The sequence below is a fragment of the Naegleria fowleri genome, assembly GCF_008403515.1.
Source record: "Naegleria fowleri strain ATCC 30894 chromosome Unknown tig36, whole genome shotgun sequence".
NCBI lineage: Eukaryota > Heterolobosea > Eutetramitea > Acrasida > Naegleriidae > Naegleria > Naegleria fowleri.
In genome coordinates, this window is record NW_025407968.1 from 607,957 (window position 1) to 629,504 (window position 21,548).

The 21,548-nt window shown below is 37.5% G+C and overlaps 11 protein-coding genes across 11 annotated transcripts; 3 read left to right on the top strand and 8 right to left on the bottom strand.

The window, feature by feature from the left end:
- Positions 1 to 316: 316 nt before the first annotated feature.
- Positions 317 to 3,044, bottom strand: FDP41_004263 (uncharacterized protein; the record flags this gene model as incomplete). The annotated part of the gene is made up of 2 exons (XM_044707659.1): positions 317 to 706; positions 756 to 3,044. 2 exons carry the CDS (start codon positions 3,042 to 3,044, stop codon positions 317 to 319), a joined length of 2,679 nt encoding a protein of 892 aa, XP_044561681.1.
- Positions 3,045 to 3,258: 214 nt separating this feature from the next.
- Positions 3,259 to 3,999, top strand: FDP41_004264 (uncharacterized protein; the record flags this gene model as incomplete). Its single annotated transcript, XM_044707660.1, has 1 exon — positions 3,259 to 3,999. One exon carries the CDS (start codon positions 3,259 to 3,261, stop codon positions 3,997 to 3,999), a length of 741 nt encoding a protein of 246 aa, XP_044561682.1.
- Positions 4,000 to 4,685: 686 nt separating this feature from the next.
- On the bottom strand, positions 4,686 to 6,536 carry FDP41_004265 (uncharacterized protein; the record flags this gene model as incomplete). Its single annotated transcript, XM_044707661.1, has 1 exon — positions 4,686 to 6,536. The coding sequence occupies one exon, from the start codon at positions 6,534 to 6,536 to the stop codon at positions 4,686 to 4,688; it is 1,851 nt and encodes a 616-aa protein (XP_044561683.1).
- Positions 6,537 to 6,715: 179 nt separating this feature from the next.
- Positions 6,716 to 7,138, top strand: FDP41_004266 (uncharacterized protein; the record flags this gene model as incomplete). The annotated part of the gene is made up of 1 exon (XM_044707662.1): positions 6,716 to 7,138. The coding sequence occupies one exon, from the start codon at positions 6,716 to 6,718 to the stop codon at positions 7,136 to 7,138; it is 423 nt and encodes a 140-aa protein (XP_044561684.1).
- A 190-nt stretch (positions 7,139 to 7,328) lies between these two features.
- On the bottom strand, positions 7,329 to 9,627 carry FDP41_004267 (uncharacterized protein; the record flags this gene model as incomplete). The annotated part of the gene is made up of 2 exons (XM_044707663.1): positions 7,329 to 9,164; positions 9,382 to 9,627. The coding sequence occupies 2 exons, from the start codon at positions 9,625 to 9,627 to the stop codon at positions 7,329 to 7,331; spliced, it is 2,082 nt and encodes a 693-aa protein (XP_044561685.1).
- Positions 9,628 to 9,719: 92 nt separating this feature from the next.
- FDP41_004268 (uncharacterized protein) lies at positions 9,720 to 10,154 on the bottom strand (the record flags this gene model as incomplete). The annotated part of the gene is made up of 1 exon (XM_044707664.1): positions 9,720 to 10,154. One exon carries the CDS (start codon positions 10,152 to 10,154, stop codon positions 9,720 to 9,722), a length of 435 nt encoding a protein of 144 aa, XP_044561686.1.
- A 440-nt stretch (positions 10,155 to 10,594) lies between these two features.
- On the top strand, positions 10,595 to 12,369 carry FDP41_004269 (uncharacterized protein; the record flags this gene model as incomplete). Its single annotated transcript, XM_044707665.1, has 5 exons — positions 10,595 to 10,832; positions 10,922 to 11,137; positions 11,214 to 11,317; positions 11,412 to 11,679; positions 11,852 to 12,369. 5 exons carry the CDS (start codon positions 10,595 to 10,597, stop codon positions 12,367 to 12,369), a joined length of 1,344 nt encoding a protein of 447 aa, XP_044561687.1.
- A 39-nt stretch (positions 12,370 to 12,408) lies between these two features.
- Positions 12,409 to 13,347, bottom strand: FDP41_004270 (uncharacterized protein; the record flags this gene model as incomplete). Its single annotated transcript, XM_044707667.1, has 1 exon — positions 12,409 to 13,347. The coding sequence occupies one exon, from the start codon at positions 13,345 to 13,347 to the stop codon at positions 12,409 to 12,411; it is 939 nt and encodes a 312-aa protein (XP_044561688.1).
- Positions 13,348 to 13,853: 506 nt separating this feature from the next.
- Positions 13,854 to 14,927, bottom strand: FDP41_004271 (uncharacterized protein; the record flags this gene model as incomplete). The annotated part of the gene is made up of 1 exon (XM_044707668.1): positions 13,854 to 14,927. The coding sequence occupies one exon, from the start codon at positions 14,925 to 14,927 to the stop codon at positions 13,854 to 13,856; it is 1,074 nt and encodes a 357-aa protein (XP_044561689.1).
- An 873-nt stretch (positions 14,928 to 15,800) lies between these two features.
- On the bottom strand, positions 15,801 to 18,387 carry FDP41_004272 (uncharacterized protein; the record flags this gene model as incomplete). The annotated part of the gene is made up of 4 exons (XM_044707669.1): positions 15,801 to 16,451; positions 16,529 to 18,053; positions 18,158 to 18,173; positions 18,306 to 18,387. The coding sequence occupies 4 exons, from the start codon at positions 18,385 to 18,387 to the stop codon at positions 15,801 to 15,803; spliced, it is 2,274 nt and encodes a 757-aa protein (XP_044561690.1).
- A 297-nt stretch (positions 18,388 to 18,684) lies between these two features.
- On the bottom strand, positions 18,685 to 20,913 carry FDP41_004273 (uncharacterized protein; the record flags this gene model as incomplete). Its single annotated transcript, XM_044707670.1, has 1 exon — positions 18,685 to 20,913. One exon carries the CDS (start codon positions 20,911 to 20,913, stop codon positions 18,685 to 18,687), a length of 2,229 nt encoding a protein of 742 aa, XP_044561691.1.
- Positions 20,914 to 21,548: the final 635 nt, after the last annotated feature.

A 21,548-nucleotide genomic window follows, 5' to 3' on the forward strand; every position in this document is an offset into this window, starting at 1 on the left:
ATGACTGGAATGGTTTATTTATTTCTTAGAAATGATCAAAGACATCCAAATGATGAAGGTTTCAAATCAAATGGTAAGAAGACTTTTGTTCGCACAAAATCTGCCCTTTTCACTCTGTTCCATTTGGACAAGGTGACATTTGAAATAGCCTTTTTACAACACATTGTTTGACGGACTAACAAACCAGACTTATTCATGATGGACCTGAGTGGTTTCAGATGGAGGCACTTTTAGTGAGTGTAAACTGAACGAAAAAGTGATTTCTACCGCCACCTGTTCGCATTCCTTGTTCAGTTTAAAAAAATATTGCCTGTGATCACAGCTGTTTGTTCACATCGGTTCGATTTCTTTGCTCAGTCATGGGTTTGTCCAGCAAATCTTGTGTGAGCTCTTGCTCTTTTTGTAAATGTTGTTTTTTCCTCATAATGAACAACCTGTCCTGCATCGCTCCACAACAACACATGACATACATCAATATTTGATAACTTTCAATAATAATTTTCCGAGAAGGAAACAAAGCATAGCTGAAAGCAATAGCCAGCAAGAGAGGAAGCACGTGCAAAATATCAAATTTAAATAGAAAGAATATTCTCAGGGCAAAATGTTCTCCCTCTATCATGGATGTTAAAGTCTCGGCAAAGGTGAAAAAGAAATATGAAAAAAATCCAATCCATAATATAATGGCAATGAGTAAAAATCGAGTGAACTGAATGACGTAAATAAGGAAATTTTGAAAGGAAATATGAATTACTTACTCTAAATTGAAAGAATGAAATATTAATTAATGCTCTCAATCTTAAAAACATTTTCACACTATACAATAGCAGTACAATTAAAATGACAAGGTAGGCGAATATAATTCCGAAAAGCATACCATACAGAAGGGAGAGGGCTGTATAATCATTCGTCACTTGAAAAATATACAAGTATCCAAATAATGGAGCAAAAATAGTGAGAATAGATCCAACTATTTGAAGAATTATGAGGGGAATACTTATTTTCATTGACATGTCATTGGAGTCGTTTTGCATTGCGTTTATCCAGGTAGATATAATTGGTATTGCACAAATGAACAAATTTCCTAATCCAATTAGAAACAACATGCTAGTGATCGCATCAGACATTATAGAAAGGTTACTCTTCCAGAAATCACATGCATATGAAGTCAGTAAGCATAGAAATGAGAATAGAAGCATGGAGGCTGCATTAAGCTTGTCGTCACACAATACTTGTTTCCATCTTGTTTTTGACTTTCGTATTTGGAAATGGTGGAAATGATGTACAGATGTTTTCCTTGATTTAGACATGGTTGAAAGACAACACATGCATACATTTGGAATTTTCAAGCTCGCTACATTCTTTTTCATCAACAAAATATTTTTCATGAACTGTACCAACAATGGGAGCCAAATCAGCATGATAATTACTAGAGCCAATATTATCTCCAAAAACAAAAGGCCAATATTAACAATTCTAAAAGAGTACAGAGGATACCAAAAATACATGTAACTGTCACACATTGATGCTGATTTGATGTTAGACATTTCTGCTGCAAAATTAATTTCAATATCTGTCCCACATGTATTGATAGAGGAGGTACCTGGTCGTGGACAGTAGCACATGGAACTGCTCAACCAATCACCATAATAATTTTGTACTTGATTCATTGAAGGAAATCCCAAAGGCAGAAGGTCCAATTTGCCATAGCTGCATTGGAATGGCAAATTCACATTCAAGCAAATATTGAACCCATTTGTCACTGGATATTTTGAATAATCCCTACAAGCTCTGCATGTCGTGTACAGATCAAGAATATCTGTGGCGAATCCCAATCTATATTCTTCCAGTTCAGGAATTCTTTTAGTAATATTGTACCAAATCTTTGTTGAAAGGAGTGGATCGAGTGGAATTTTTGATCCATTCAAGTAGCTCTTAAGCCATGCAAGCATGATAGAGAGTGACAATTGTTGTGTATAGATCGTACTTTCTGGAATAGATGTAGGGTCCTTAATGAGCAATGAAGTCAGATTGAGGCCATAGTTGAAATTTGCTGTAGAGCTAGCATGTTCTTTGAGCATTTCTGGAGAGAAGCAAAACATTTTGTCACAAATCGAGCCAAATGGAAAATCCTCTTCAGGGCAATAGGCTTCTTCTTTTCCATAATAGAAGCCAAGATCTGCATCATAGCGGAAATCAATTGGGACAAATTTACTCTTCTCATTAATGGTAATTTTCGGACACGAAAGAGGACTCGATTGATTCGGAAATTTGAATACCCATTCTGTTTGATTGTACAATGGAAGATATTCCTTGATGAGGATTGCGTCAGTTGTGAGAGTATCAGCGTCAGCTGCAATAGTCTTGTTGTTACTTGTTGTTAGATGGTATGCATTTGAAATGCTACGATTGGTCCAATATTCATTCCAGATAGGACCATAAATTAAGAAGGGGCAAACTAATGATGGTGTTATCAGTGATGATTCTGTCGAGGAAGTAGTCGTGTTGTTGAATTCATCGTTAGAGGCATGAGAATTCCTTGTATTTTGCTTCACTCGTAGTTGAAGATTTCTATTGTTGTTGTGAGTCTGCTTTCGGAAAGGCTTGTACCGGCCTTGAAAAGTGTTCTTCATCAATTGATTCAAGTTTTCTTTCCTTAATACCTCGGAGAATGAGGAGGCTATCATTGTGAATAAGGATTTACTTATTCTTGTTGGAATTAGGTATGGAGAAACAGCATTTGGTTGAGAGAATGATATGTAGGTTGATAAAGTGTCATCATTGAAAACCATATAGAAACAGAGGCAAGCAAACAGAACCATCATTCCGATAAGGCTCAGCAACAACAACCATCGGAAGAAGCAAAATCGTTTCCATCCTCCTCGCCCTCCTCCTTCTTCTATTGTTTCCTTATTGCTTGAGATCCACTCTTCAAGAGGATGATGAGAGAGAGGCAAAACTCTTCGAAGAGTCGATGAGGAATCCACATTTTGGTTTGAGGATGCCAACAACGGAAAAGAATTGTTGTCTTCTTCTTCTTCTTCCATATATATGGAGGGTCCACACAATTTTTTTTTATGCGTGAATAAAAAAAATTTGATCTGTCTAATGACCTTTATCCGGATATAAAAGGCAGTTATTATAGAGTATTGGTTGATCAAGATGGTTACTATTAGTAATCAATGTAGTGATCCAGTCCTACGGCGACAGGTTGCCTCAACGTTGAACTCGACAATGTTTTACAAAGTTAACAACAAAAAAATGCAACAACGAAATACGGGTCGATTTGGTGTCAAGACTTCTCAAACTTTGAAATACAATTCCAATCTCGGAGATGCCAAAAGTGTGACTCCAGTGTATTTCCGATGGGTCGATGTTAATAATGATGATGATCACAAGGATGATGCAGTGTCCTCTAGAACGACCCGAAAGTATGAACATGCAGTTCCGCAGTCGATCAATAAGCAGCGACGATGGGAACTATTTGATGAAGAAATTAAAAATTCAGAAAAACAAGAAGAACATCGAGTGTCTCATACCAAAGAAAAGGAAGAACGCACCGAGAAGAATCAAGAATTGAAAAGGCAGGAAAATAAAAAGAAACATCAAAAGAGTAAACATGTGAAACGATTGGAACAGAAGGAAATGGCAAAATTGAAAAAGAGACTTGGAATTGATGATGAAATGGAAGAAGAGAAGGCTCAAGCTATGATTAAAGAGGCTCTTGAAAAACAAGCTGCCTCTCAAAAGGATCAGAATGAACACGAAGAAGAAAAAGAGAAGAAGGAAAAGATTGTTATCAAGCGAGAAACTCCTCCTCATTATGGGTTTTCGTCATCCAAATCGAGTCATGAAAAGAATGTGGTAGAAGCTTTTATTCCAAAGGACCGTGATCAGCTCTATAAAGTCAATCAATTGAGAGGTAGAAATAGAGACTACGATCATGATGTCACATCAAGAACTGAGAAAAAATCTGACTTCCAGAAGAGTATATTTTTGTAATGGTGTGAATTGACAACGAGGTTGGATGATTAATCACCAATAATGTTATTATTGCTTTTAGTCATGCATTTCCACAACGATTTTCCATTTCAGAGTACTGAGTACTAAAAGGGTTATCTTTGAAAGCTGCATTTCACAACTGAACAAAGTGGTAATTTTTTGTTAACCACAAGTCATTCAGTGATAGAAATTAAAATTCCTTACAAACAATCGTCTTTGGTCCATAATCACAAGTAACCTAACTGCAAATACCATAATGAAGCTCTTACTTGAAGAACATCGTTAACAAAGGTTGCTGCCAAAAAAATTTTTAAAAGAAAGAATAGATCATGAACTTAAATGAACAAAATGAAATTTTACTCGAGTTTCACCTCGCGTTTGTTGACATTAGAACTTTTCCTTCTGATTTCTCTTTGTGTGAAGGAAAATACATAGAAATACCTGTCGTTTCACCTTATTGATACACAATTCTATGACGCTGATCATATTCGTACTCGAGGAACAAAATGAAATTTTACTCGAGTTTCACATCAACATATTCGTGATGCCATTCAAGACTTTCTCTGCTTCTTCTGTCCACACAGGTTCATTAATTTAATTTTGAACCCACACAGACCAATCTTGTTTTAACTCTTCAATTCCATGATGTAATGATGCAACGTGTGCCTTACTGTGTTTTCATAGCTTTAAGCATTTTCTTCTGGCTGTGGTGATGCCATCAGGATGACACGATTTAAATACATCATTTCTTTGTAATATAAATACCGTAAGGTTGTGGCATCGCATTTCGTTTGGAAATTAAACTCAATTCGGTGCTGTTGTTGTTTTTGGCGATTCAGAGAATGTTGTTGTGAGGTCTTTGATGTTTTTTTTTGAGAATCTGATTCGATCACAATCTGATCGTCACCACTGGAAGAAGCTTTGTTGTTTGTCATACCATGTTGATGCATTTCATGAAGATGTAACGATGATAATGTTAAATTTTCCACATGCTCATTCTCTTGAGCCAATAAAAATGGATGTTTCAATGCATTGGCAAATGTTATTCTTTTTTCTGGATTCCACTGTAAAAATTCTCTCAATAAATCAAGAGCTTCTTCAGGAGCAGAGGGAAAGATTGCTTTCAAATTCACACCTTCCTCATAAAATTCATTAAAATGCTGTTCATAAAAATCACGAGCTCCGTCTGCGCCCTTAATATCATTAAGGTCCTTTGGTTTTCCCAAAAGGCATGTGATTAAATTTAAATGTTCAATAATTCCTTTCATATCTTGGCCACTTTGTTGAACGAGAAAGAGAGGTCTTCGAATTGGCTTTGGGCCCAACATGTACAATAATTCTGCAAAAATACATCCTAGAGACCAAGAATCAACACTGCTGGTCTGGGTGTCATATTGTAGAATGACTTCAGGACTTCGATAATAACGTGTGACCACGTACATGGAATTTGGAGATTGTCCTGGATGATCGCTTTCGCTTGTGCTTAATCCAAAGTCAGAAATTCTCACATGAACATGTTCCTTGTGATTCTCTTCATTAGTAGCATTGGTCTGTACTAGTACATTGGCAGGCTTTAAATCTCGATGGAGTACTCCAAATGATCGCATATATTCCATAGCACTCACTAATTGTCGCATTACATTTTTCACAAACTCAATTGGAATGCATTGCTTTTTCTTTCCTAGCCGATTCAAATACATTTTCAAATCACCATCTTGCATCATTCCCATCACAATATATAAATCTTTAAGTTCTTTTAAACAATACGGTCCATTCCTTGAATGAGTCGAAATATAGACATCCACAAGTTCCACAATATTTTCATGATGTCTCAAATGTCTCATAATTTTAATTTCTCTTAGCATTCGATAGGGAGCTCCACTTTCGAAAACATTCTTTACTTTTTTAACCGCCACCATTCGATAGCTTGTTGTTTGTTGTTCATGCTTTGAGAAATTTAGAGAAGATTGATTTTCCATTTCGAATGGCATATCTGTCGAGTTTAGGGAGATGGGATGAAATTTGTCCCAACAAGCAATGACCACTCCATATCCACCTTGTCCCAGAATTTTCACACAACCAGTGCTTTCATCTCTCACAGGTTCATACCGAAGTGGAAGAATCATTTCAAACTCAAGAGAGCCATCAGGACTTGCAATTAAATGTGTTGCTACTTGTTGATGATGAGAAGGCTGAGGTAAAACTTGAGTGGGATCGGGAAGTATGAAATCCGTAGTAGAACGAAAAGATGATGCAGAGTCGGAACTATTTGTAACTTGATCAAAATCTTGAATGATACTTTCATCCTCTTCTTGATCGATGGTTTTTGAATCTTCTTCCGAGTCTTGATTCATGATCTCATCAATCATTCGGTATATTTCTTGAGGAATTTGATCCTCCAATGATTTATTTCCAACCGCCACTTCTGAGGGATGATTGTGGGTGGAGGTGGTGTTTGTTGTTGTTGTGGGTGGAAGGATGAAAGGATTCGGAGAAGGAGAAGGCTTGGAGCAAAACAAGACGTTACGGAAAAACATTTTTTTTAATGTTGAACTCTTTGGTCAACTGCTCTTTCAATACAAAAAAGTTCATTGTTCATTGAGTTTGGAAACACTCTTAAGAGTTGTTGAAGAGATGAAATTCATTCCTTAAAATTGTTTTGGAAATTGTTCAAGAGTTCAATTTGGACGTGCCAATTTTTCTTTTAAACAATAAAATGTCGTCTTCTCATCATCGTCATCATCACCATGATCTGATTCATCATTCTGATCAATCAAAACAAGAACAACAAGAACAACAACCACCTGCAATCACAGAAGATAAACACACCTTGCGCAAACTCCGAAAAGAGCAAAAACAACAAGCAAAAAAGTTGAAAAAGCAAACCATCGGAGGAAAGGAAGAACGAAAGGAATGGTTTGAACATCGGACACGAGAGAAGTTTGATAAATTATTATTGAAAAACTCTTCACGATCATCACGAGAGAGTTTAATGATGACTCAAACTAGTTTTACAAATCAGAGAGGACGAATGAGTGAATTAGAATCATCATCACAACGAGTGCATGAATCATCATGTGTGGATCCAACTTTATATTATAAAGAAACCTTTTGGCAAGATCCTTGGTTGAGGCGATAATCAATGGTCCTTCAAATATGTTCATTTTGAATTAATTGCAAGCAATTGAATCAAGTTGTGAACTCTGCTGAATTTTCTAGAACAGGATTTCCAATAATGAAATTAGAACGTAAAGTTGCAAACTTGAATATAATATTGGTTTTTACTGAACAAATAGCATGATGTAACTTATTTCTACTCGAGATCAAATTTACTTTCCTACTAATTGTTGTTGTAACTTCATGTTCTCGTTCTGTATCATTTGCAAATCAGTAGTGACCTTCTCAATATTGAGGGTATCATTACGTTCTGAAATGGTTGCAATTTGGTTTTCCAAATCTCTGATCGTGTTGAGAGCTTTTCCATTTTGTTGAACACTCTCAATTAATGCCTCAAACAAACTTCTAATCTCAACAAGATCCTTGTACAGTTGCTTGTATTCTGGATCCTTTTGAGCCTCTTTGAAAATGTTCTCTTCATTTTCTTGGAATGTTCTCGATACCTTGTCAGATATTTCTGTGACAGTTTCATTCAACTCTCGACTTTGTTTGAGAACCTTGCTAATTTCTTCGTTTTGTTTTTCAATATTCTTCACAACATCCAAAATACGAGTCACATATGTGGTTCGATCGGTTTCTTTTGGCATGTCTTCATATTCTTGCTTCTTTTTTGAAATTAGCTCCTCCTTTTGTCTAATGGAGTGAATCAGCTCATTCATTTGGTCACGAAGTTCCTTTGAAACATTGATTAAATCCTTGTATTCGTTTTTCTGTTCCTTCATTTTCTCTTTGAGAGCTCTGTATCGTTCAATCAATGGCTTTCTGTGTTGTTCCCACTCTGTAGCAAGGTTCAACAATCGTTGTGCACCCTGTGATGTTACAGTCTCGAGTTGTTTAATATTCTTTTCCTTGTCTTGCAAAATGACGGCAGTAGTTTTGGCAACGGTGAATTCTTCTTCGAGTTTTTTCTTTCGTTGTTTCTCTTCTGAAATGGCTTCCTCGGTCTGTTTCACTTGGGCTAGTAGAGATTCCCTGTTGTTTTGAATTTGGTCAATTCTGGAATTAACCTTGTCGAGCATGGCTTGCATCTCTTCCAATTCTTTCTGTCTCTCTTCTTCCTTTCTCTTTTTTTCTTCCTCTATACTTGCATCATTCTTATCTTTCGATGCCAAAGGATTAGAACTAAGTAAATTCTTTGTGACATCTGTGTCATTTTCGAATAATTTTCTCTTGGCAAATGTCGAAGAGTTGACTTCATTATTTCTATTATTTTTCAAACTTTGTAGTAAATCTGAAAGGGATGGTAAATCTCCGTCGTTATTGGAACCGTCATCTTCAACACCACTTCTACCTGAGCCTCCTCTCAAAACTTCAGAAATGGTCATTTCTATTTTTTGATTCTTTTGCTTAAAGTACTCCTCACGGGTCAAACCTGAATCAATTCCCAATTCATTCCATTCATCTTCACGTTGTTTGTGAATTAAAATTTCTCTTGCATTTTCCTCAAAAACTGTTGAAGCTAATTGATCTTTAGCTGGTATTTGTTCTGAGAGGTAGGGTCCAAAACTTTTATAGTACAGCAAGGCATGTTTTTCACAGAGATCGTCATTCGAATTGCCACCAACCCTGAATGATGATTTTAGACTTTCCATTACTGCTGTACCTTTAGTTACTTCCGAAAAATCTCCCTTGTCAAGCGAGCTCAACAAGAACGCATTCATGCTTGATTGTGTATTGACAGGAGTGCTTTCCCATCGTACTCTTTCATTATCCCAACTCTTTGTTGCTGAAGTTACATCAATAGATACCTTCTTTGTACCATTTTGATTTTTCACAGTCCAAGTAGAATTGACAAAGAAAGATAGCACAGAGTTCATACGGGCCTGTACAGTTTGTCTCTTTGTAGCTTCCTCATTGGTAATGTCCTTTTGTTGCTCTGTAATGAAGGATTGAGCTTGTTCTACGAGCCAACTCAAGATTTGGCGTGTTACCATCTCATTTGGATATAAAAATTGATCGAAGGCAATATTTCCTCTAAATCCATATTCCTAGAAAAAGTTTTGGGAAATGAGAAATTTTAAATTTATAATTGAAGAATTATCGTATCATGATGATGATGATGAAAATTACATTCCGATATGATATTTTGATCCAATATTGATATGACAATCACCAATAATATTTAATTATATTCAATGGTTGGAATCCACACCAAAATAGATTGGAAAATTAAATTATCCCCATAATCCTATTAGATCAACCTACCTTGATGGATTGTGTCAAAGCATTACAAGTTCTAAAGCAGGTACTAATTTCAGCAGGCAATTCTTCTGGAAAATCTTCGGGCTCTCTTCCATTTCCTCTTGAAATGGCTCTCAAACAAATCACAGTAGCCCTATACAATAGAAATTTATCTACATCCAATAAATCATTCACCGACTCATCGACCTCGCATCCGAGTTGTTTGAGTTGTGTGAGGATGATCGCATCAGCAGCTTTACGGGCACTCATTTTTTTTGTTTGAAAAAATCTTTGTGGATGATTGTGGTAGAAAATCAGAGATTTTACAAACCAGACCCTAACCATTAATAAATGACTATCTCTTAATTTTCTGTTTCTAATGTTTCGCTAAATGTTGTGTGGGCTACAACACATTTGTTAAAGAATGAAAACATTCCAATGCATGAAAATTTAGAAGAAAATTGTAATCTATCAAAGATATCCTTTGGCACCTCAAACCGACCATCAATGGAAAAAGCACCATCCAGAAACAATTCATCATATTCCTGTGCTAGTAGCAATTGTCCTTCTTTAGTTTGTTCCCAATCCTCAATTAAATATTCTTCGTATTCTTTGGCACATTTGAAGGTTTTAAAACTAACCTTCTCGGTTGTAGGAACAACAATTGGAGATAGAATGGCTGATTGCCATCCAAAAACAATCAAAGGAGGACATCTAAATCCTTTGGAAACCCGACATGACAAGTTTCTTCTTGTTGAAAATTTAATGGCTCGTACGATGGACCTGTGATCTGACATTGCCTTGAGACTTGGATGACTTCCAATAGCTCTCTAAGATCATCATCGGGTTGCCCTAGGCTCTGCATAAATGTTAGTGTTTGCTGCCACCCTTTTTGCATATATAAACTTTTTTAGATCTTCATTTAGTGCTTAGTGCTTGAAACAAGTTTCTCTGTCAATAAGATCCACAGCGGAGCACCACGTTTTACAAATTGCAACAACATTCGACGCCAATTCCTTATCCTCACATCTAAATACAGATATGTTCCATTCTTTAAGTATAATTTCAAGATCTTGAATGAGAAAGTGATGAATGAACTTGGACAAGAATGGAAAAATCTTGTGGTATTGATAAATATGTATTCTTAAATTAGATCCAAAAAGGATTGGGAATTCTCTCGAGGTATCCTTTTCATCATCTTCCAATCAAACTTCTTTAGAGGATGACATGAAAAAAAATGATCCAACAAGAAGAAAAACATTGGCCAATCGGAAATCGAATGAATTCCCAAAAGGATGATCTTTCATCCTCCTCCTCCTCCGAACGAGAACCACACCAACAACAACTCACAAATGAAACACTCCTTTCTTCATACAAACACAACGGATTTACAAGAAGAAGACATTTATTGTTTAAAGTAGAAGGCTTTGATCCGCAACATTTTAATGGAAATGCAAAATTGAAAGAAGCATTAGGTGAGTCAATGACATTATGATTAATTATGAGTGAATGAATGAGTAAATAATCTTTGGATGTTTATTTCCGTAATGATTCGCAATGTTAGAAAATCAATTCAAAATTAATATTTGTCGATTGAAAATAGCGTTTCGCCATAACAAACCATTGAATTTTGCTGCAGTAGAATTGGAAGAGGAGATTCGATCGAAAGATGATCCTACCACGCGAAGCACCGAATGTTATGTTCGACAATGTATGCAAAAATTGGATGGAAAATTGTTGAGTGGTCATGTTCTGCATTGTGATTTGTTGACCGATCATGGTAGGTTTGGTTTGAGTGAAATTTCTGATCAATTACTGAACGACTCACATTTTGTGACATTCCTTTCAAATGGTAGAATTGACCTATTTCATGAAAAAGAAAAAAGATACAAGCTCCCTTTCATCCGTTGATCATGATTCAGCCGAATCATTGGAACATGTATTTATTGTTGATTTTGAGGTAAGTGAAAATCTATTTCTTCAAAACGAATGTTATTGACAATGGAAATATCTTCTAATTTCCCACGTTAAATCTCCATCCACACATACATCAGATGGCAGTGTTGGGAAAGTATCACAACATTCCATGTGAAATCGCCATTGCAAAATTTTGTTTACGAAAACTCAAAATTGTCGATCATTTTCATTCATTTATATGTCCGACTTATATTCCCAAGTGTGACTTTCAAACCATTGTTTATACTTCTCAAAATATTCATGGAATTCCCTTGCATGATCCTTCCTATCAGGAGCTTGATATATTTGATGACCTTTCTAAAAATTATGATCTTTTACTTGAAAGAATTTTCAAATTCTTGGGATGTGAGAGAAGCAAAAAATTGCATAATCCAATCATTCATGACAACAATAAGATATCCTTAATTGATTTTTTCGAACGTTCTCCTTATTGCCCATGCTCCACATGCTGAAATTTGTTCCTTTACTTTTCTCACTCAGGAGAGCTCTAGTTACAAAGAATTGAAATTTCCAAAAGTGCATGACATTAAGGATTTTGTCACAAGTTATGAGAAGGGGAATGTTTATTTTGAACCGAACCAGCCCACCAGCTCCGTCAGCGTCAACAGGGACTCTTCTGTGAAAGTTCTTTCATCCAGAAAACTAAATGATTTATTGAGACAGCTTTGTAGTAACGCTTGTGACAAGAAGTGTCATTTCCATGCACAAACTCTCAAAATCTTTCACTGTGCTCTCTCTGATGTATTTGGAATTGCTCATGCTCTATCTTGTACCATCGCTTCTCAATACAAGAACATTCAAGTCACAAACGAAACAGATGTGAAAACAACTGTTGATATCAAACAACAAGGAAGAGAACAAGATGAACTTTCGAGCCAGAATAGTTTTCCAAACGAAGGTGAGAAGAATGACATTTCAGAAATGAAAAAATGCACTGTTGCACCCACAATGATGGAAAGCATTGATCCAAAACTGTATCAACAAATTGAGGAAGAATGGACATGTGGAGAAACGATCGAGTATTTCTACAACTAAGAAGAAGAAGCAACAACAAGATAATTCGTTCAATATTTTTCAACAACATTCATGTGATGGTGTATTCAGCAATTCATGAATCGATATTGAAGTTCGAATGATTTTCCTGTTGTGGATGGGTGAATTCTTTGATGTTGTGTGATTTTGAGTCTTACAGGGTATGGCAAATGTGTTTTCAGGAATGGCATTCGATTGAAATGATAGTGAAGGAGGAGATGTTGCTACTACTGTTGTTACAGAACTGCTCCCACTCATAGTAGTGAAAAGACAACTACTTGGATAATTACTACTTGGATTATTACTAGTACAACTCGTGAATGACTTGTTCGATTCCATGTTTGAAGAATGGTCATCATTTTGTGGAGATACACAGAGAGTCGTCGAGACATGGAGATGACGATTTTGGTTTTCAAATGGAATGTGTGGAGTGCTCTCTTCTCGCATTCGACTACCTTCTAAATGAATGGAAGGATGACACTGAGATCCAATCGTGTAATGAGTATTTCTAGAATGAGCATGTTGATGCGGTCTTTTTTGAATTCCTCGTCTGACGCCATGACTGCAACTTGGTGTGCCATCACCTTCTCCACATTGCACTTCGTTAGAGGTTTGATTTCCTTCATATGGAATACGACGATTGGTTTGTTTCCTTCTTTGAGTAGTAGGAGGAAAAGGCCTTGATGTCGAAACTGTAGTTGCAGTAGTTGCAGCATGTGGAGAAGAGAAATTCAAGTGATTGAAATGGTGGGACATGTCGGTCGATCCATCGAATGGATTGTTCGATGCATGCATGGATTTGATTTCAGTTCGATAGGAAATCATTTTCAGATTTTTCTTGGAGTGTTTCCTTCTCAAAGGCGTGGCTGTTGAAAAGTGTCCACTTCCAGTCGAAACCACAGGATCTTCACCTTGAGTGGTTGAAGTGTTGTTGATATTGTTATTGTTGTTTGGAATGAATGTAATGATGCTTAATTTCATCTCAGAAAATCTGAAAATTTGGAATCAAACTGCAAATATAAAAAGGTGACCAGTAGTGAAGTGGAATAACCACGATAATAACCACGACAACCACACTTCACGTGTTGGAATTTTTTTGGTTTGGAGTTGTGTTCGAGGATCCTGAATTTTATTGTCGCCGACAATTTCCCTAATTCACAATTCAAACATGAGGTCGATAGGGACATTTTTGGAAATGGGTTTTGTTGGTTTTGGGTGTGTTGCAACTTTGTTTCGAGACATTCCTGAGGTGGTTACATGACAAATGTGGATGAAATGCATCTCGAATGGGCAGATCCTTTTGGCGATGTGGGCCGACAGTTTAGGAACAAATTGTTTTATATTGATCAATGAAAACATGTCAACAACCAGTTGAGTGGTTGTGTATACATGTTTCATGCTGTGTCTCTTATCATCATTAGAGATTGATAATTTCTTTCATGTACAGTCATTAAGACTCATTCGTTTATTACTCGTTCAACAACTCATTAGTTCAATAACTCACGAATTGAGATGGAAGTTCTTCCTTTCTTGGTTGGTCTTGTTGTGGTGGTGATGTTTGGAATTATTGTTGAGGTCTTCACTCTGAGTTCTTGAGAGGAGGAAGGATGACAATGAGAGCTGTTGTCCACACGAGTCTCTTCTTCCTGAGACATTGTTGGAGTTGTGGCGCAGAATTGAGAGAAATTCGGGATAAATTGTTCGTTTTTGTTGGACAGTTCCATGTTTGTATTTGTCGAAACTATATTTGGAAAGTGACTGGTGACTGTTTGATTTGGGCAATGTTGAGACCCGACACCAACATTTTGCAAGTGATGGAATACATATTGTTGTGTGTGTTGTTGTGATTGCTTCATCATCATGTTGGGAGGACACATGGACGAAACAGTCGCTCTCGTACATTTCGATTTCGATTTTCCAAGTAATTGAATGGAACTAGGTTTTTGTATTTTGCTCTTTCTGAGTGTTGTTCTTGAAGAAACATTCAAATTGGAAGTGGTAGTAGGATTCTGTGAATGTCGTTGTTTTGGTGGAGTTGGTTGAGATGATGGTTGAGATGGTGGTGGTTGCATGACCATAAACCCATAATGCAAAAGCGCTTGTTGTTCACTGAGAGAGAGACCTATGGAACCTTTCGAATTCTTCGAAATTCGAATTTTGAAAGGTCTTTTCAAGTTAAAGAGATGAGAAAGATCACTCGAACCGTCAAATAAATTGTTAGTACTACTGGTTGTAGTCGTAGTAGTACTCTTCGATCGACGTTGTGAGGTTGAGGATAAGGACGACGAAGAGGACGACGACATGAAATGGTTTTGAGTGGTTGGTGGCATTGTGATATCCGTTGAGAACGTCACCATGGTGGGACGAGACGAGGACTTGTTGGTTGTAGTGGAGGAGGAGGACGAGGACGACAGATTGGACAGATTGGACAGATTGGACATTGTTTTTTCTCTCTTCAAGGAGGGAACAGGTGAAGTCAATTCAGTGGTTGAATTCAGTGATGGTAGTAGTGGAGGTAGTGGTGGATTGGGAACAAAGTTGATAATGCTTAATTTTAACATTTTTTACTAGTTTGTGTGAGTTGTAGAATCATGACATCTTAACGATTTGACATTTGACTCGTTCGGGTCCTCGAGCAAAATGGTGAGATTCACGTCCATATTCATTATTTCTTGCTGTTGGCTCGAATGGAAATTAATTTTTTCTGTTTTTGGATTTGTGAATCATTGTTTAGTAATTCTTTTCTGTTGTGAGCAATGAAAAGATTTTTATGAAAACGATAAAAATCCATTCACATTTTTTGGACTAGTTCTTTTTTGGGTAATGGTTGTATTTGTGTGAAAATTGAACAATTTTGTAATCTTCTGCCGAATGAGTAAAATTTGTAAATTAAATTGAACAAGGAATGGACCAAGTTCAAATTTCGATGATTTTGTTCTTTCCACAGAATTTGGTTTCGATCAGCCCGGAAACAAACCAGTTTTGGAAATGACCACAACGTTACATTACAAAACTGAACAAAACTTCCTCTCCACTTCCAAGAATCTCTTTTCTAAATTCACACTTTGGTTTTACTTGTAATGATGCGAATATGTAACCTAATCATGGACTCGGGAAATGCATCACCATGCAACAACACACATGTGGATCAAAATTGTCGAAATGAACGAAATTCAGAGCTGTTGCTCATCTTTTCTTGGAATGTTTATTCTCCTCTTTTGTGGAGTCTCAAGACATTCAAAAAGTGTCATTGCGAACGACACACTCGACAACTCGGGTTGAATGAGCCAATCCATCAACCAAGGCTGTTAATTTCGAGTGCGTTGACTCATGCTTTTGATGTTTTTCAACTCTCAACCAATTTCTGAACCTCTCACACATGGATACTTGAACTGAGTTTGTCCAACTCCATATATTATTAAGTGACAATACTTTTATTGAAGTCCAAGTACTTTGAAAAGACCTTCGACGATTTCATATGAATGCTGACACAATGGTGATATCCATGAGCCATCATGATGATGATTCAACAACGACTTGATCGATGGATGAATGTGAGCAATATTATCATCAACAGCAGTTCTTTTCTCAATTTCACCAAAGACTCGTTCCAAATCAAGTGGAACATTTTCGACCGCATGACCACGACGAACGTCATCATCCTCATGATAATAAGAAACAAGTGCCTCAAGAACAGGCGTCGGAAATTTAGACCAATGAGCTGTACTCATGATGAGCATGGGTGGAATTTGTTGTTGATCTTTGCAACCATCATCATGAAATAAATTTCCAACATATTTGGCCACTGCAGTGTGTGTATCCATGAGTTGTTGACTCTGTCGCCAAGTGAGAGCAATGGTCTCTGACACTTGTTTCTGAGTGGCGAATGCAGCCACAAATTTTGCTTTCAATTGTTCCAAGAGTTGAGGTTCCTCGACTTGAAAATAATGTTCACATTCGAGTTGTTGCATGTAACGAGAAACCAACTCTGAATTTTCATCACTCAGTAAATAGAGTAATCGTTCAATATTACTCGATTTCAAAATATCAATGAAGGTGATGTTGTTTTCTGTAGAATCCTCCCTCTTAAATCATACACTCCAGTATTTAGAAATTGAGTCAAGACACAATTCTCATTCGAAGCACAAATAAATCTTCTCACGTAAATGAAACCCATTTTCCATGCATAGACAGCGCTCAATAAATTTCCAAAATTTCCTGAAGGCACAACAAGGTCGATTTCATCACCCAATTGAATAACTCCTTTCCTTTCCAATTGTAAATACGAATAAACATAGTACACAATTTGTGGCATGAGTCGTGCCCAATTCATTGAATTTGCACTTGCCAAAGTAGCTCCATATTTTTCTTTCAATCCTTGGTTCAATGGTGTATTTGAGAAAATTTCCTTAACCATTCGCTGACACTTGTCAAAATCTCCATCCACACCCAAAACCATGACATGGTCGTTTTGTGCTTGCAACATTTGTAATTCTTGAAGTGGACTCACTCCTCCTTTCGGATACAAGACAACCATGGAAATGTTTTTTTCATGTTTGTATCCTTCAATGGCACTCGATCCAGTGTCTCCGCTCGTTGCTGTTAAAATAACAGTCTTCTTGTTGGTGGTAATGTTGGAGACATTTGGATGTGAATGGAAGGAATTTTCTTCTTGTTGTTGTGAAAATAAGGATTTCAAAGTATTGGCATGTGTGAATAATTTTGGAACAAATTGTAAAGCTAAATCTTTGAAGGAAGCAGTAGGTCCATGAAACAATTCCACTAAAAATTGATTTGAAAATTGTCCAGTGGTGTCTGTTTGGTTTTTGTGTAGTGGTGTCAATTTCACAATTTCTTCAACATTAAATTTGTTACAATTTTTTCCATAGGCCTCATGCAAGAGTTGTTTCAATTCTTGAGGTGTGATCGTTAATGACGGCGACCATTGTTCGTTCTCTTGTCTTTCTATTGACACGGACATTGGAAATTTTTCTAATACTCTCAATGCCACTTGCTCGTAACTTTGTAGCTCTTTCATGGCACGCAATTCGTTGAGCGAAGAAGATCGAGATGAGGGAAATACTTTTGGAACATACAATCCACCATCACTGGCGAGACCTCTGCTAATAATTTCACACAATGACTTTCCATGATGATCTTTTCCTTCTCCTCTAGTACTGACATATTCTTGTTCACCATTCACATTTCGATAAAAATTGAAAGCCTGTATGATTCTTGAGACAACTTGATCGACTGTTTCCACTGAGTGTCCATTCATGGATGAACATGTCACTCGTACATCGTAATATTGCTCGTAAAATGTTTTTCGATATTCCAATAAATCGGCAAGTGTTTGACCGGGCTTCATTCCAACAATTCGATCTACTTTCATTTCATGCAATCGTTTTTCAATGATTGTTGAAGGAACATCTAAATAGATCGCTACTCCTTGTTTTCGAATGTTTTCAATCGCAGGTCGATAGAGTGGAACACTTCCGCTTAATGATATAATTGTTGGGTTTTCATTTTCCATTCGTAAATTTTCACAAGCTTCTCCTTCGGCTTTAATAAATCCTTCTTCACCTTCGAGAGCAAGTTTTTGAGAGACTGGCATTTGCCACACAACTTCGAGCAAGTCATCGTCAATATCGAAAACTCTCATTCCTAAAATTTGGCCTAATTTTTTACTGTAATTTAGGTCACAAAAAAAAAGAGTAGAAAAAAAATTACAAATAATCGTACAATGATTACCATTAATAGTTGAAAAAATCAGTGTTGTGAAAAGACGTACCTTGTGGTTGTTTTTCCTATTGAAAATAATTTTGTTTTTTCAAATCCATTCATCAGTGAGATTTTTCATGATCGGAATGCAATTTATTTTCCATAAAAATTCAACACAAATTTAAAACGAATTCAAAACAAATTCAAACAATCATTACCTGCTCCGGGAGGTCCCATCAACACTAGGTGTTTTTTGATGGTCATCCTGCTTGCGGGTGAGTTCTTCTCCGAAATGTTCATTTTTTTTCTAAATGTGAAAATCCTTTCTTTTCTTTTATTGAAATAATTCTATTAAGGGGTCATGATCATGTAAACAAACAGAACAACTCATGCAAACTTTCAGGATTATTGAACATTACAAACTTTTTCTCAATGATTACAAGAAATTTAAATTGTTTTTGGTGTTTTTATTATTTTTTGTCTGTAAATGATAAAAACCTAGTGGTCTAGCTCTAGTGAACAATTTGTAAATTATCTGTTGTTGAAGATACATAGTGGTGTGAGTAACATTTCTTGCCCAATCACTCTCTTACCTCCTTATTCCTTCCTTTCAATTCTGTAATATTTTCTAGAAGAGGTAGCACTTGATTTGCAATTAATCTCATCAAACATGTTTGGCCCAAATCTCACTCTGTATTTTCTTCTTCGGTCTGTCGTACGAGGTGGATGTGGTTGTACATGGGCGTTCGATGCGATGGTGGTCATCATGATATTCTCTTGAATAATCATTGGCATGGAGAATGATACACATTCTGTTGGGCCATTGGTAGTGAGAGGAGAAGCAGCAGATGTTGATGCACCACCTGTTGTGGGTGACGAAGCACTTGAGGCAGCTTGACCTTTCTTCGAAGTGTTTCGTTTTGTTGTTGTTGTTGTTTTTAGAGTACATGATGTCTTTTTCTTCTTCTTTTTCTTGCTTGAGGAATCATCTTCTTCGTGGTGATGATCTACTGCGGGATCTTCATCATCCACTTCTCGATCAGCCTTGCTCTTTCTCTTGACACCTTGCTTCTTTTGCTTCTTTGTCTTGGTAGATCCATCAGTTTTTGACAAAGTAGTTTGGTTCTCCACTCTCAATGGTGAGGATGATGGTGATGATGGAGAGGTACGAACAGTCGAAGAGCAAGAGGTTGTTGTGGTTGCATTGAGGGAGGAGCTTAAATTCACGAGAGGTGGAGGAGATCCAGAGCTTCTTGTATTCATTAAGCCAACCAAAAGAGGTGATGAGCAAGGAGGAGATGAAGAAGAGGACGAAGATGATTGGGAGAGTGTCGAAGATCCTGTCATCGTTATTATGGATGGAACCTTAGCTTGATGCTTTGAATTGGACGACCAAATTAAACCCAAAGAGGATGGACAATCCTTCAAGGCTTCATCAATATCGGCACACACACTATTGATTTCTTCTGGGGTGGGTGGAGAGGTGGCCCTGCCTTGTTGTTGTTTCGTTGTACAAGCGGTGGTTATTAAGGTTAAAGTCTTGTTGTTGGGTTGACTCAGGGTGGACGGCTGTGGTTGCTTCTTCTGATGATGTTGTTCGTTCGTGTTGTTGGTCATGATTGGATGATGACTGTTTTGGCTGGAATTCAATGTGGTTGAGTTAGAGAAAAGTCTATTCAACAATACATGATCGGGTAAGAGAGAGGAAAGCATCATCAAGAGTTGTTGTTGATTCTGCATATTGCCAACAAGTTGTTGTTGTTGTTGTTCTTGGTGTGGATGATGGCCAGCCAATCCAAACATGTTTGCATGGGCAGATCGGTTGGTAAACATGTTGGATGTTGTGGAAGCAGTAGTAGCAATAGGAAGATCCTGAATGTTACCCAACAAGGAAGAGGAGAAGGATGACCCTGAACGTGTTACTTGTTCTCCAAGCCAAGAATTCAATAAGGTCGTCATAGTGGTAGTAGAATCACCATCACCACCACCACAATCACCACTCCTTTGGATGTTATCATTGGTTCTTGCATGTCCTCCTGCTCCTGCTCCCAACAACAGGAGAGGTTGAGAGAGAAGAGCACTCTCCAAGTATTGAGTCAAGCCAATCAGTTGGTCCTGACCAATCACCAGCTGCTGGTTATTCGTTGTTGAACGAATTCCATGAGACGGACGACTGTGAGAAGATGATTCAGAGCAGAGTGGAATAGAGCCATATACAACCTGTGGCTGGCGATCATCATAGATATCCTCTTCATGATGCGTCGCCCTCGTCGTCGAGTCGAAATACCTCTCTACATTATTCAGGCCATTCAAGAGTGAGTTGTTCTTGTTGTGGTTGGGCGCCCAAGAGAAGGTGCATTCATTTTGTTTCGATTCCTCCTCATCGTAGTTCTGACTAAAGATGGAGGCAGCATTGAATCTCTTCTTCGTTGGATCTGAACTTGCAGAAGTCATCAGGACGCATCCATTACTGCTGGTCGCCTTGTTGTTGTTGGTGGGGTCATGATTGTCAGTGGAACGACTGCAGAGATGCGACGACGACGATGCCGACGAAGTGTGTTCATTCATTGTGAAAGAGGCAACAGCTGGAAAGGCAAGCAAGGAAAGGTCTGAAAGTACTACCGTTTGAGGGTTGATAAGATTTGGAGAGCTGCTCGTGATAGTGCTTGTGGTAGTGATGGTGCTTGTGGTGATGGGACTAGTGGTACTACTGGTTTCAGAAAGAATGCATTCAAGGTCCCGGTGGTCAACAGTCGATGCGATATGAGAATTATTGCGGTTTGAGTTTGTGGTTGTTGTTGGTACCCACAGAAGTGTTGTTGACATTCTTTTGAAAAAGAGTACGTGTGAAATCAAGGTTAAGGACCACGCTTTTATTGAGCCCACCACAAGAAGTGGAATGCACAAAAAGCCACAACAATTTCTGAATTGTGGATGCAACCCGAAGAGGTTGGACAGAACTACATAACGAGCGTGGATTTATTTCCGTTCTGGTGTATATGGCATATGAGGAAAATTGAGCGAGAGTGATCGTTGACAGGTGTGAGGGTGAATTTACCCATTGTTCACATTTTTATTTGTAAACAAGAGGTGAAATTGTTTATTTGTGGCCTTGTGAGTGTGATCTTGTGCGAAGGTAGTTGTTGAATTTCCAGCTTTGATTCATGCTGCAAATGAAAATGAACGAAAACAAGAGAGAAACTTCAAGGATCGATTTGGCCGTCAGGGAGAGCAAAAGTTTATGCATCCACCCCTTTCCATTTGTTCGGTGTGAATTCTTGGAGAGTTTTGGCCTGTTGCAAACTGAGAGTGTTCTGAAATCATTGAGGATGGCAACAATTGTCTCAATTCATTCGAGAAATCTTTCAGTTCGAGCTCATGACGCCTCTCAACAACAAGGCAAACAGCTCAAGATGGAATCGCACCAAAACACCAAGTTTACCATGAAAGTGAAGGTTCTA